The sequence below is a fragment of the Microtus oregoni genome, unplaced genomic scaffold, assembly GCF_018167655.1.
Source record: "Microtus oregoni isolate MIOR12 unplaced genomic scaffold, Mior012 000006F_ref0000085, whole genome shotgun sequence".
NCBI lineage: Eukaryota > Metazoa > Chordata > Mammalia > Rodentia > Cricetidae > Microtus > Microtus oregoni.
Window position 1 is genome coordinate 59,979,868 of NW_024543065.1, and position 15,644 is coordinate 59,995,511.

At 49.4% G+C, this 15,644-nt stretch overlaps 1 protein-coding gene across 2 annotated transcripts in view; it reads right to left on the reverse strand.

Annotated features, from left to right (window-relative positions):
• The window catches only part of Chst8 (carbohydrate sulfotransferase 8), a 138,997-nt gene that overhangs the window by 57,601 nt on the left and 65,752 nt on the right, over positions 1-15,644 (reverse strand). For both annotated transcript variants that reach the window (XM_041653986.1, XM_041653987.1), the window contains exon 2: positions 14,110-14,325. In XM_041653986.1, the coding sequence (XP_041509920.1) occupies positions 14,110-14,239 (130 nt within the window). In that variant the 5' untranslated portion in view covers positions 14,240-14,325. The remainder of the gene's footprint in view (positions 1-14,109; positions 14,326-15,644) is intronic.

Below are 15,644 nucleotides of genomic sequence, written 5' to 3' on the forward strand. Positions count from 1 at the left end.
CTCCCCCAACTCTCTAATTCATTCTGTCCCAGGAAGAGTGGAAAAGAGGGCACCCCACACCCAAGAACCCCCTCTGGACATGTGACTGGTGTCATATGAGAACAGTCTGATTCATCCTTGCATAGGAGGGGACAATGAGGCACTGTGAGAGAAAGAATCTAAAACCAGGCCACCTGGGGACAGGGCGGGCATCGGAACCATCAGCCCCGATGGGTCTGTGCCCGGGCCGGCACACAATGGGGACCAGAGTCCTGGATGAACTGTAATTTCAGAAGGTGTCTTTGGCCTGGGTCTCATTACCAGAGCAGTGGGTCCTGCAATTAGGAAGTTGAGATGCTGCCAAAATCTGTAGGGTTCTGTCAAGAAAGGTCCTTGGGGAAAAAATAGATTACCATAAAAAAATAGAAGACCCAGACCCTAACATTAAGGCAACAGGCAGGGACAGAATGGGCCATGCCCAGATTTGAGTCAGAATCCAGGCCTGTCAATTCCTATGTTATGTAGCTACTTAAAAAAGCCTACGTTGGCAGGGCGGTGGTGGCGCACGCCTTTAATTCCAGCACTCGGGAGGCAGAGGCAGGCGGATCTCTGGGAGTTCGAGGCCAGCCTGGTCTACAAGAGCTAGTTCCGGGACAGGCACCAAAGCTACAGAGAAACCCTGTCTCGAAAAACCGAAAAAAAAAAAAAAAGCCTACGTGGAGGTTAGCAACTCACAGAGTGAAGGCACATAGGGCAAGGGTGCCCAAGTCAGAGCCTGGCACCCCCAAAACAAGACTGTCACACATCCTGAGGCTTAATTACACCGAATTGTTTTTATGAATTATCATCCTGTACCTATGTGTAGCTGTGCGGTTTCTCAAAGCCAGTTCTGTCCATTAGTTCATGAGACCCACACAATGACCCGGCTTCTATTTTTAGCGTTTTGCCGTAGCTCCCTGCAAACATAAGTCACACGTCTATCAGCCACGACTGCCCCACTTGTCTCTTCTGCTTTCTCTTCTAATTTCCCCACCCGAGGAACCTTTAGCATAACAATGCTGGGACCGTTTTCTATTAATATCAATTTTCAGATTACAGTAATATGATGTCTGTTTCCTAATTTAATTAGGTGATTCCTGTTATTAGATCCTACACGCTCATTATTTTTCATTTAGCATATTCCAAGGCACCGAAGGAAAGTGAGGCGCTGGCTGAAGACCCGGGGGTGTCTTCTGCAGGATGACTCGAACATTCCCATCTGCAGGGGGATGGGGGACCCAGGACATGGGGACCACATGAAGGAAGGAGGTGTTGGGAAGCCAAAGCTGTTACAGGAATGGTCTAGGCTCAGGGGAGAGAGTATGGGACAGAATGACTAGCTGTAGACACAGTGGGTCCCCCAAAGTCAGGGCCTCCCAGGAAGTATAAGAAGGCAGGCCCACCAGGATTTCCATGGATACACAGGAGAATTCAAGGATGGGGTGCAATGGCTAGTTACTTTTAAAGATTTATTTCTGCTAATGTGTGTGGATGCAGGTGCCCCTGGAGGCCAGATGAGGGTGTCAGATCTCCGGAAACTGGTGTTACAGGTGGTTGTGACCCACCAGACCTAGGTACTGGGAACTGAACTGAGGTTAAGAGAGCAGAATCACTCTTAACCACTGAGCCTTCTCCACAGTTGATTTGTTAAAACAGATTTTTTCCCACCTTGGTATTGAGGATTGAACCTAGAGCTTCATGCCTTCGTGTATGCTAGACAAGGGTTCTACCACTAAGCTACAGCCCAGCTACCCTTGACTTTGAATTGACATCTCATTAAATTGTCCAAGATAGCCTTGAACTCACTCTGTAATCCAGGCCTTGCAATTTGCCTGCTTCAGCCTTTCTAGTAGTTAGAATTATAAACCCATGGTGTAGGAGGTCCTTCTGTCTATGTGTTGCTTTCTTTGGTTAATAAAGGAACTGCTTTGGGCCTATAGCAGAGCTATAGGGGAACAGAGCTAGGTGGGAAAAACTAAACAAAATGCTGTGAAGAAGGCCGAGGAAGAAGCCATGGACCCTCTGTCTGAGACAGATGCCAGTTAGAATCTTTGCCAGGGACTGGAGAGACGACTCAGCGGTTAAGAGCACTGCCTGCTCTTCCAAAGGTCCTGAGTTCAATACCCAGAAACCACATGGTGACTCACAACCATCTGTAATAAGGTCTGTTGCCCTCTTCTGGCCTGCAGGCATACATGTAGAGAGAATATTGTATACATAATAAATAAATAAATAAATAAATAATTTTTTAATTGATCTTTTTATTTTTTTATTTTTAATTACTTCTTTTTTTTATTTAATTATTTATTAAGGATTTCTGCCTCCTCCCCGCAACCGCTTCCCATTTCCCTCCCCCTCCCCCAATCAAGTCCCCCTCCCTCATCTGCTCGAAGAGCAATCAGGGTTCCCTGACCTGTGGGAAGCCCAAGGACCGCCCACCTCTATCCAGGTCTCCTAAGGTGAGTATCCAAACTGCCTAGGCTCCCCCAAAGCCAGTACGTGCAGTAGGATCAAAAACCAACTGCGATTGTTCTTGAGTTCTCAGTATTCCTCATTGTCCGCATATTTTTTAAAAAAAGAATCTTTGCAGGTAAGCCACTGTTACATGGCGATACAGATTAACAGAAATGGGTTAAATTAAGATGTAAGAGTTAGCCAATAAGATGTTAGAGCTAATGGACTAAGCAGTGATTTAATTAATACAATTTCTGTGTGGTTATTTCAGTTCTGGGCGGCCAGGACAAATAAATGGCCTCCTTGCAACAAACCTATGCCAGCAGGCCCAGTTACAATGGTATATATAGTTAACATAATCTATAATACAAACATATTAATACATATGCATATATAAAGTGTGTATCCCTGGGTAATTTTATGTGTACTGTGTGTGCCCAGGTACCCCCAGAGGCCAGAGGCAGTTGCGAACTGCTCTGCAGGCACTGGAAACTGAGCCCAGATCCTCTGCAAGAGCCCTAAGCACTGTTAGCCATCTCTAGCCCCTGATGGTTGATTTTGATTGACAGGCTGATTGAATGGACCAAGGAGGGAATCCCCATTCTGCACAGGGAAGCCCACCTCATAAGCAGGAGATTCGGGTACAACAAGAGCATGTACCAGCTAATCCAGGCTCTCTCCTCCCTCCCAGCCTCCATAAGGCAAGCAGTCCTGCCCACACCTTTCCACCTTGATGTGTTAAAATCTCTGAAAACTTGTCCACATAAATCCTTCCTCTTCTGTTTTACTGGGCATTTTGGTCACAGTGACAAATAACGGACTAATGTAGGTGTGGTTGTGCACGCCTTTAATCCCAGCACTCGGGAGGGAGGCAGAGGCAGGCAGATCTCTGCCAGCTCGAGGTCAGCCAGGTCTACAGAGTGAGTTCCAGGACAGCTAGGGCTACACAGAGAGACCCTGTCTTGAAAAACAAAAAACAAACAAAACAACCCGACTAACACAGGCTCCAACATCAGCACCATGGAAAGCCCCCAACTCTGCCAGCCTGGAAGACTTGAAGACTGTCGTCTCTTTCTAGCACTAACTGATGGCCACAGAGGGCTCTGTGTCCACATCGCCTTCACTTCTGGCCTCTGCCCAGCTGTAGGGTTGCCCTTCACACCACAGTCTAAATTAGCATTGAACACAGCGTGAATGGAGCCTGCCTTGTGCAAAGGACTGGTGTTTCTAGTCTCGCCCAAGTACGTGCCACCAGCTGTGGACAACGAGCCTTCCTTCCTTCCTTCCTTCTTCCTTCCTTCCTTCCTTCCTTCCTTCCTTCCTTCCTTTTCCTTCCGCTGAACAGTGAGGACTGAGCTGGCCCAGGAAGAATCTATACAAGGATTCCTTGAGTCTAAGGGTCGGGAATGGTAAGGCCTCATGAACCTAGAAGGAACAGCTGGCCTGGTTTCCCCTCCCACAGCCCTGGCTAGGAGAGCCTGGCTGCATTATTTTTATACGATGCATGGGGATGTCCCGGGAGAACTGAAGACCAAGTGTGTAAATTGCCCCAGAGTGAAAATGCTTCTCTGAGGTCCCAGAAAGGTGAGACAAGGGAGGGCGAGGTGTGCCTGCTGAGCTGTGGGCGGTGCTCGGTGAGTCTGAAGATGGTACAGGTCTATTGTTTAGAAACACTGGGATCTGAGAGTCCCAGCCCGGCTGATTTTGCAATGATATATTGCCAGCTACTTAACAGGATGGATCACTGCAATTACATGTCACTTCTGATATTCACAGTCACAACAAGGATGTGTCAGCCTCACAAGGTTTAGAGGAAATATATACGATGTTCCGCAATGCCGTTAGAAAACGGCTTCAGGGAAACAGACTCCGGAGGATTCCAGTAAAATCCACCTGTTTGAGGAGAGCAGCAGCTCCATGGAAACAGGAGGGGGCTGGCTCCTCAGTCCTGGGAGGATTGTGGATTTCTATTGAAATCCCTAGCTCTGAGAGGACAGGGTTCACAGGGCTCAGTGCTGGGGCACAGGTGTGGGGGGGAGGGGGTCACTGCACTTTGATGGACTGGCTGAGAGTTTCCGGGGTGCTACCACTGTGGCTCACTTGGGGGTCTGTGAATTTGGAGCTCCCAGGGTTCACAACTGGACAAGGGTAGTCTCTGTAGAGACCGGATGAACCTGGCATTGCCGAATGCCATGCTCCTGGTACTGTGGGACCCAGAACAAGGGTTACACATGTTTTAGCCAGCACAGTTTTGTCACTGGAGGATAAACGGGAGCCTTAGAATCAGACAGACCCACAGATACTGCGACTTTGGCTTTGTAGGTTTGGAGCTGAGAAACCATGGGTAAGGCAGCATGTACTCTGGAGAAAGGCTTCCAGCTCCATGGAGCGCCCCCAATCCTACCTGGATGCCCGCACTGAGGGCAGTAAGTACCACAGGCTGCTGGAAAAGTTAGATGGACATCCCATAACAGGTTGACTCTAGGAAACCCTTCTGACTCCTCCTCCTTTGAGGGCCGAGACTCACAGCCACCTTTGTCCTCTGAGTGACACCAGTTTATTTCTCTACTAGCCCCCTCTGGGACAGGGTCATGCTTCTCCCACATGCCCTAGGGGCCCTCTAGGGAAATGCTCAAGGCACGTTTCCTTGTATCCCTCACCCTCCTCAGAATGTTGGACCTTGTGGGGTCCCTGTACAGACAGCCACACATGGGTCTCTTTCCCCAGCTGCCGAGCCCGGCAACCCAGATGGGGTGATTGTGTCCCAGGACAGAATAGAAGCCTAATCCTAACCTTGGCAACAAGGAATATGGGCAGCGTCCAGTACAGGCCTGTGTCTACAGAGACAGCAGCTCATCTTCCAGGGCAGGGCTCCCCGATAGCCCGGTACACCCTCACTGGCCCCAGGACCCCAACCTCGAGCGATAAAGAGGGTATGGAGGCAGAAGGAACCCCAAACAGCCTGTGGGTGTTCAGGCCCTTGTCAGAGAGGTTACAGGACACCTCATACGCTGCCCCAATGTTATGGACTATTCCTGTACACTGTGTGAGGTAGTCACTGTGATTAGCTTAATAAAAAGCTAACCAGCCAATAGCTAGGCAGGATTTTCAGGGCCAAGCTCATGCCAGGAAGAAGAAGAGCAGGGTCGAGAGGAGACACCAGGCGCTTTAGAGGAAGTACCAGAATAAAGGTAACCGAGCAACGTAAAAGAATGTAGATTGAAAGAAATGGGTTAATTTAAGTTGTAAGTTAGTAACAAGCCTAAGTTATGGCCAAGCTTTTAAAATTAATAAGTCTCTGTGTTATTACCTGGGAGCCTGTGGTCCCAACAAAAACATTCAACTATACCCAGAATCTCAGATTCCCTAAGCCTGCAACAGAAGCCATGGCCCCTGCCCTTTCCTGTTGGAGTTACCCTGGAAAACGGTACCCTCCATATGCATCCACCACGGCTGGAAATCCCAGACACCGCTCTCCACATTCCCCTCATCCTCCCGCACATCAGGCCACCAGCTCTGCACATGCACAACAACTGGGAACTGTATCCGGTCTCTGTTACAGTTTAACCTGAAAAGCCCTCCGCTGCTGGCTCATGTTTTGAACACACTATCCCCAGTTAGCAGCACTGTTTTGAAGGCTGTCGAGCTTTTAAGCAGTGGGTCTGGGTTTGGATGCAGGTCCTGAGGGGAGAGCTTTCGAGGAAACACGCTTCTCTCTTACTCCTGGTCTACTATGAGGTGAGTAGTTACTGCTTGGATGTCCCACTGCTACATTCTAGTGCTCTGCCCTCAATCATGATTTGAAACTCACTGAGACCATGAGCCCAAACAAGCCCTCCCTCCTTAAATTGTATCTGCCAGGCATTTGCAGCAGCAACACAGGCATGACTAATACAGGGATTGGAGAGATGTCTCAGTTTGAGGGCGCTGGCTGCTGGGCAGCTCACAACCAGCTGCAACTCCAGTGCTAAAGGATCTGGCTCTCTCCTCTGGCAACTGTGAGCATCTGCACGCACTTGGTGTGTGTACAGATGACCAGGTGTGTGCGTGCGCACGCGCACACACACACACATACATTAAAAATATTTTAAAAACTAGCTTTTCTCAAGGCAGACATGGTGGCACATGTCTTTAATGCTAGCACTCAGTAGCAGGCTGATCTCTGTGAGTTCAAAGTCAGCCTGGTCTACAGAGTCAGTTCCAGGACAGCCAGAGCTACATAGTAAGACCCTGTGTCTCAAAAAATAAAAACACAAAACAAAACAAAAATCAGCCTTTGTTTCCTGTTTCACCCAACACTGGTAAAAACCACCATCCTGGACTAAGTAAGGCTCAACAATGACACAAGAAACTATTTTGTACCCCTGAATCTCTTCTTCTCCCATTGCCTTCCCCAGGCCTGTGGTCTCCCATCTGCTGAATCTGCCATCCTCAGCTGTCCTGCGTAAGTATGCCTTGTCACCCCCATACTCCCGATCTCACGAAGCCACTAGAATGAGCTTTTTTTTAAAAGTAAAAGACCTATTTGTATTTGTGTGTGTGTGTGTGTGTGTGTGTGTGTGAGAGAGAGAGAGAGAGAGAGAGAGAGAGAGAGAGAGAGAGAGAGAGCACACACGCACACATACACAAAGGTCTCCCCAGAGGCTGGATCCCCTGGATCCCTGGAGCAGGCATTACAGTCAGGTGCAAGTGGCCTGACATGGATACTGGGAACTGAACTCGGGTCCTCTGCAAGAGCAACAGGCACCCTTAACCACTGAGTCATCTGTGCAATCCTAGAGTGAATTTTTGAATGTTCCACACTTTGTTCCAGAGTCTCCAGTTTCCCATACCCTGAGGCAAAGGCTGGCTCCTCCCCATTGTGTCCCAAGGGGGTTGCTGGGGCGGGATGATTCTTCAGCCATAGGTGATGTTCTCCCTTGCCCGCCAGCCACGTGCCACACTCTCTCTGGCCTCCAATTCTTTATCAACACTGGGCAGTGCTATGGGCCTGGTCCTGACGCCCGTGGCCTGCGTGTGAGGAAGAGGGGTCAAGGGGATTGGGAAAGGGATGTGGGGGGCAGATGCTTAGAAGCACAGGCCAGCTGAGGCCTGGAGACTGTGTGGCCTTGGGCATGGTTCTTCACCTCTCTGACCTCACTGGTCTCACCAAGGGTTTCTATAGAGTCATAGGCATCTAAGACGCCTGTGATAGTGTCCGCCACATGGCCAGAGCCTGGCAGTGTTTGGTCATCGTTCCTGTGTCTGAGCTACTTAGCAAGCATTCAGCGCACGGCAACAGAAACCATGGTTATAAGAACCATACTGTGGTGTGGCGGTGGATACCTAAAATCTCAGCACTTGGGAGACTGAGGCAGCAGGATCTAGTTCAAGGCCAGCCTGGGTTATTAGCAAGCTCTAGAACAACTAGCCTTGGCTACACAGAGAGACCTATTCTCAAAACAAAACTAAGTATTTGCTTAGCATGATACTTTGCACATGGTGAATGCCCTGTCGATGCTGGCAATTTTTGCTCTAAAATGCTTTTTCTCAGTACCGCGGTCTAAGGGTATCACACAGACCGAGAATCCATCAGTGGCTGTCCCTTTGTCTAAACCAGGGATCCTGGGAAAAAGAACAGGGCTATCACTATGCTACCTCAATCACGGCTACTCCACTCTGGAAAAGAGCAGAGAGCCCTGAAATGTAGGGAGAGCCTACTTTAGGAAAAGCCACTGTGCAGAAGTCAAATAGTAAAGAACATGGGCTGGCAAGATGGCTCAGTGGGTAAAGGTGACTGCTGCTAAGTCTAATGACCCGAGTTCAATCCCCGGAACCTACATGGTGGAAGGAGAGAAGTGACTCCTGAAGGTTGTCCTCAAACCTCTAGAGGGACCCCATGTCATAATGTCCCCACAAGTAGATAGATAGATAGATAGATAGATAGATAGATAGATGATAGGTAGATAGATGTAGTTTAAAAGATTTTTAAAGATATGATAAAGTATATAAACAGACTCTGTCTGAGAAGATCAGTCTCCCCACTCTCCCTTCTTTTTTGAGACAAGGTCTTGTTCTGTACCTTAGGCTGGTCTTGAACTCAGAACTCTCTATTCTCTTGCCTCAGTCTCCCTAGTGCTGGGATGTCAGCCATGCACTGCCAAGTCTAACACTATTTGCTTTTTTATTACATCAATCAAGCCATCGATCCAACATTCAGTTCAGCTTCATGGGTGGCCGTCAACAACTCACCTGGTCCCATGAAGACGGTCTCCACCCCATATAAGCGAGGGAGAAGGAATGACGGGATGAGGGTGAGAGGTCCCGGTGTGACCCCTGAATAAGGGGCAGATGGAGGCATGACCACTGGCATGGACATCACAAGAGAGCCGGAGGACGTGAGCTCCCTGACAGATCGCCAAGCCACGTGTGAATTCCTGTCTTTTTTGATAAAAAGCAAAGCGGGGCCAGACTGAATCTACATGTGCTCGCTGCACAAGGTTTTCCTAACTGTGTGCAGAGTACAAGGAATAACGGAGAAATAGGTGCAATCAATTGAAATGGGTACATTCTCTACGACCCATGACCCAGCATCCTGAAAAAAATAGGAAAAGAGAGAAACTTAGATGTGGAGAGAGATTTAAAGTGTTCATAAGGCAATTGTGACGTGTGACTGCAGCTGGATATTGGATGAGACACTAGAGATGCACATGTCTATATTTATGAGACAACTAAGTCTCAACACTGACTAGACATACAAGTCCTTGTTTGTTTTGATGCAGGGACATAGCCCAGGCTCACCCCAAACTTTGGATTTTCCAGTCTCAGATTCTCATGGATTGCCTACTTAGCTGTGGGACAATTTTAAGGAAATCTAAGATGGTTGGAAGTAATGTTAAAAACATCAATTTCTTATCATTTGAACTGAGAAACACTGAAATATTTATGTGTGAATTGGTTCAATATCTGGTGTGGATTTTAAAAGTCAGGCCTGGGGAGAGAAGCCTGGAGGGAGGGATAGGGCCAAGCTGGTCAGGCTGGAGTGCTGGGGTGGGGGAGGCTCCCGGGGCCATTCTACCGTTCTAATCTCCATTCCCTATAACACTCAATTCACAGAGAAAGGCAGCTACTGAAATTGTCTGCCCAAGTGAATGCAGATGCTGCCTTCTGAAGACCCCAGAGCCCCTGTGCTGAGTCTATTATCCCCAGTTCTGGCCTTTTATGAAGAGAAAGGTTGGTCCTCTGTCAAGAAGTGAGTTTCTGAGCAGGTTGTATGGCTCAGTGGTAGAGCGCTTGCCTAGCATGCTTTAGGTCCTGGGTTCGAACCCTAGCACTGCAATAATAACAATAATAATAATAATGAGGAGAAGAAGAAGAAGAAGAAGAAGAAGAAGAAGAAGAAGAAGAAGAAGAAGAAGAAGAAGAAGAAGTAGTAGTTGTTATAACCCTCCCTGGCTGGGTAATTTCGGCAAGCATAGGAGAAGTTACAGAAGGGGTTGTGAATGTAAGGCCAGCCATGGCAAACATAATCACAAAAATAAAGGAAGCCAAACAGCAGCAATAAACCCCACAGAAGTGAGCATACGGGGGGCAGAAGCTCTGGCCTCAGGACTGGCAATTTTGCAGACTGGATAATAATTATAATTAGATAGGTAGAATTCTCCAGTAAACAAGAAAATCTAATCTTAGACTGCAGGTTGGCTAGTGGGTACCTATCTATTATAGTTTGGATCTACGATGTTACCCACAGGCGCATCTTGAATGCTGGGTCCCCAGGTTATGGTCCATTTTGAAGGTCTTGAGGGCTGTAGACGGTGTGGCTGGCTAGAGGAAGTGTGTCACCGGGGATGGAATTTTAGCACGAACACCCCCGTCCAGTTTCAGTCCCTGTTCTCAGCTTCCTGTCTCTCAGTATATGAAGGGTCTCTGCCTTGAGCTTTGGCTGCAACGTTTTCCCACCCCACCCGTGATAGACTGAAAACAGGAGCTGAAGCAGTTGTTTCTGTCATGTATTTAGTTCTGCTTCAAAGGGGCTAACGTAAAACAGAACACTCTTAAAAAAAGAAAACACCTTAACAAAAGCTGGTAATTCTGTAAGATTCTTTTAAACTGTATCTGTCAACTTGATACAAACCTAGTCACCTGGCAAGAGAGAACCCTACCTGAAGACACTTTCCACCAGATTAGCCTGTGATCATGGTCTGTAAGGTGTTTTCTTAAATGTTAATCGATGTAGGCAGGTCCAGCCCACTATGGGCGGCGCCATCTCTGGGCAGGGGGCCATAGAAAAGTCAGCTAAAGTAAGAGGGAGAGAGTGCCAGCAAGCAGCATTCCTCCGTGGTTTCTGCCTTGAAATTCTTGCTTACCTTCCCTCAGAGACAGATGTGACCTGGGAGCTATAAGATGAAATCAACCCTTTGCACCCCAACATTGCTCCCTTTGCACCCTGACATTGTGCTCATCACAGCAACAGAAAGCAACCCACAACAACATGCTTTTAACATCTAGTAACTGTGCTCATGATATCAGATCTGTGTCGGACCCCAGGAACCACACACACATAAGAACTCCACTTCCCTTTCTCAAGATGGGTTCCTGATGCTTGAATCCACAGAACTCACGCCTTAAGTCTCAGCGAAGCTTCTGCCACGCTGCGGAACTGTGTTCTAGTCCCTCTGGTGTTCCTGCCGACAGGATAGCCTGCTAGCCTGCAGTGCCTTCAGACGGAAACTCCCAGGCTGGGTCAGGGGCCCCTGGGGGCCACCCGCCACGTGACTGGGCGCATACACGTGGTAAGCACTGGTTTCCAACAGATAAATGTAATCAAGGTTTATATGCTCAGAGACGCCAACAGGATGGGGTTGTTTCACTTGAAGGATCAGAAGAAAATTGTAACTAATGTTGTGGAAAATTACTTTGATATTGCTTTCTTGGTACCGAATCACAATTAGGCTGCTGTGAGAAGTACAGGGAAGGAATAAATGAATAGTAACAAATCAACACAAACAGCTCGTGTCAGGACCACTTCGCTCAGGGAAAGTAACGTAAGCATTACTTAAAGTTTTATGACTGCGCTTGGTGTGATTTCCGCAGACCGTCAGGGCTGCCCAGCACATAGCACATCGTGAGGGCAGCCAGCCTGCATCTGCCAATAGGAAGGATGTCACAGTGAAGACCCGCCCATGCTCCTCACCTGGCTCTGTACACCACAGCAGATGCGCATCCCGAGCGTCACATGACCCTTCACAACCTGCCGGTGTGAGGCTCAAGCGCCCTTCCACCGTGCCATGCCGTTCTGTCCCAGAGCTCCCAGCTGTACTGTGGTTCCCACCCACCTGTAATCCACACATCTGTGCACTGTTTCAGAGCAAAGCAAGCTGGAAGGAGGGGCGGGAATCCAGTGCCTGTGAAATTAAGGGTTCCGCTCTGCCACCTGATTATTGGCATGGCAGGGCATACCCTAGGACCAGCAAAGCAGACGTTCACCTGGCGAGAGATCACCTGTCCCAGGAAAGAACTGCAGAGGGACCCATACCCTGGCCCAGATAGAGACCATACATACACTTCCACCTTTCCTCTTTGGTCCTTCCCACACAGTGCAGACACCAGATACCTGAACATCCTGCCTGTATGTGCACTGTAAGCACACACAAAGGCATTCCCCAGAAGCCTATAGCATCATTCGTCCAAGAGTCTTCAAGCTCCCTGGTTTCCTTTCGCAAAGAACTGCAAACAGTCGCAGGGACCAATTTCCTGCTCTGCGATGGCACTGTCCTGCGGGACCCAGCTGTGCTCACTCAGTGTCACTTGCTATCCTAAGGCTCCTGAGAGGCTACAAAGTCCCAGAGGAGCCAGCTCAGTCACGCACACTTGCTTCCTCAAGCTGGGGAGCAGCCAGACCCACTTTTTGACAGCCGCCAGCTGGAGGGGTTGACCCAGGCAAGCGTCAGCACAGTGGCTTGCCCGCTGTTTCCAGGGCCTGCAACTGAACCTGTTTCTCGCTCCCCGCCTGTGATGAAAGGCATAATTGATGAGCCTCCCCCACGCAGGGCTTCTGGCAGCCGCTGCCAGGTCCAGATCGGCTCTGGCCTCTAAGTGTGTTTCTTCCTTCCATCTTGACGCCCCGCCCCTAGCCTTCAATGTGGGCTCAAGGCCACTGTATAGTGTGGTTCAAGGCTCCAGTTTACAGAAGCAAAACAATGAGGTGGTACAAAGAAAGGGGGCCAGAGCTGGGGAGAGCAGAGGGGAGAGCTCCAGGCTGGAGAGCAGGCATGCATCCGCCCTGTGTGAGGCTGCAGGCTGGAGGGTCACAGGAAGCCATCTGCTGAAACCTCTGACCTCTGCATCTCTTTATCCTGTCCCTGCAAGTAGTGTGTCCCGGGGGAAAAAAACACATCTCTGGGAGTCTTCACAAGGGACCTCTGCTAGTGCTGTGGTCTGGAAGCCCAGGCTTCCTTTTCCTTCAAAGCAGATTAACCTCCCCCCTCAGCCCCACGCCTGTGACTGCCAGCTCCGTCATATCTAGCACCAGGAGCCCCGGAGACCTCCTCTTCCCATGTTCCGTCTGCCCTAAGTGTTCTGCTCCACACCTTGCTCTCAGTGTACCCCACCACCCCCAGCAGACAGACAGTGACTGCTCTAATGGGTCACAGGGCACAGAGAGATGGGGGTGTGGTAGGAACGGGTCTCAGACTCACAAAGCCAGGATGCCCTTGAGTTTCTGTCCCAAGCCAGAGGGGTCAGATTCAAAGGGGATCCCAGGGCTAGATAGGGAAACTGAGTCACACTCTGGATTTGTGAGTTCAAGAAGATGACAATGGCTGGGGATGGCTGGGGATGGCTGGGAAGACGGGTGGCTCAGCCGGACAGGTATTTGCCCCCAAGCTTGAGTTCAATCCCCAGAAACTACATGAAGGAAGGAAAGAATCAGCTCCTAAAGGTTGTCTGTCCTCAGACCTCCACAGCATGCCCGTGGCCCAATAAACAAATTAATTCATTGATGTAACTTTTTTTTTTTGCCATGGAAACTTTACTACATAGCCCTAGCTGACCTGGAACTTGCTATATAGACCAAGCTGACTCAGACTCAACAGAGATCTACCTGCCTCTGCCTCTCAAGAGCTGGGACCAAAGGTGTGCTCCAACACGCCCTGCTACAATAAAATTTTCAAAAGAAGACTGGTGGTACAGACCCATAAGCCTAGCTACTCAAGAGGATGACGGAGGTTCACAAGTTCGAGGCCAGATTTTGTCTCAAAATAAAAACAATACAAAATGATCAGGCACAAGGCCCTGGGTTCAATTCCCAGGAACATCTTTGAAAATTAGATATTTATCCCCTGATGTCCCGAGCAATGTGTTAGATGCCCCAAGAGTTGGCAGAATTTTCTGTGCATCAGAGATTCACTGAAGACCGCAAACCAGATGGGCAGCCTCTCCACTCCCCGACTGCAGCTCAACAGCTAAGGAAGCCATAACCTTGAAACTGGTGGTCAGCCTTCAGAAAGCCACTCCCACATGGACACCAACACCATTAGGGGAAATACAGGGCCCCTTCTCTGTTTACCAGGACCATTGTCCCCCAGTGCCAACACATCAGGGCCACCATGAAGGTCTGTACGAGGCCTGGACCGTATAGCCAGCAACCTCAGGGCTTACCTGGAACCTGCTGCGGGGTGAGCTCTACAGGGTCCTGTAGGCTGATGAAGAGGAGGAGGCCCGCAGCTCCAAACAGCAGGATGGATGAGAACATGCAGGCTAGCCGCATTGTTCCAGGTCGTGGAGTCATCCAGGGCACGCTCCAGGGTCACCTCTTGGGTGTAAAAGGCACGTTCTTTCCTCATTATCTGCACCAGACATCCATCAGGCTGGGGTCTACGAGATGGAAGGGAAGAAGTCTGTTTCAGTGGAGGATACCTGGGCAGGTTGCGGCCCCTATCACTGTAGCGACAATAGGGCAGCCGCTGGATTCTCCAACCTGCCCTGGAGCTCTCTGTCTCCTTCCCTCTCTCCCTCCCTTTGGACAGGGACATATTATGCAGCCCAGAGTGGTCCCAGACTAATAATCCCCTCCCCCCAATCTCCTGGGTGTTGGGATTACAGACATGCACCACCATGCCTGCCCACCTCTTGAAGCCCCCAGAGGCTGAATGGGGTCCTGCCCCCTCCAAGGGTCTCCTGTCTGAACCTGCCATAGAGCCACAGAGACACACACAATCTCTCGTTGCTGCCTGGGGACATCTAAGGGTGGTGAGAACTTTGACAGTCACAGGTGGTAACCAGTGACAACCACCTGCCCTGCCCAGCTGTGAGCTCCTCAGGAAATACCTGTTCCCATCAGAGGTGGCTCACAGCCCTCCATCCCTGCTTGCTCCTCTGGCATCTGCAGACTCAGGGTAAGCACAAGTGAGTTGTTCACCTTGGGTCTACCAGAAGAGCAGAAGGAAGGCCCTCCACTGAGTACAAGTAAATGGCCCTGAATTGGACCAGATTGCGGATCAAGACAGGCACACCCCAGGGCTGGAGAGATGGCTCAGTGTTTAAGAACATTGGCTGTTTTCCCAGAGGACCCGAGTTCAGTTCCCAGTATCCGCATGGCAGCTCCCAACCATCCATTCCAGGAGTTATGATGCCCTCTTCTGGTATATACAGGCATTGCATGCACATGATACGCAGACATACACAAAAGCTAAACATTCATACCCATAAAATAATAAAACAATTTTGGGGTTTATTTTTTCTTTTCCTTTCTTTTTTTTTATTTTTTGAGACAGGATTTCTCTATGTACCCTTGCTGTCCTGGGACTCACTTTTTAGACCAGGCTGGCCTCGAACTCACAGAGATCCACCTGCCTCTGCTTCCCAAGTGCTGGGATTAAAGGTGCACACCACCACCACCCAACACAACATTTTCTTTAACAGACAGGTACACCTCACCATGGTTTGAGTCTGAGATGTCCCCAACAGATTCATGCCTTTGAACACCTACTCCCTATTTCAGAAGGTTGTGGAGCCTAAGCCAAGACTGTGTGGGCCAGGCGGAAGTAAGAAGAGGGGAAGTTCCCAAGACACCTGCTGCAGGCGTAAGCAGGTAGATCTCTGACACACACAATATTCTACCCACATCCACACAACTGCAGGGACTCATATCCCACCAGGTATTTGGACAAATGGCCTCAGAGTGCTAATCACTT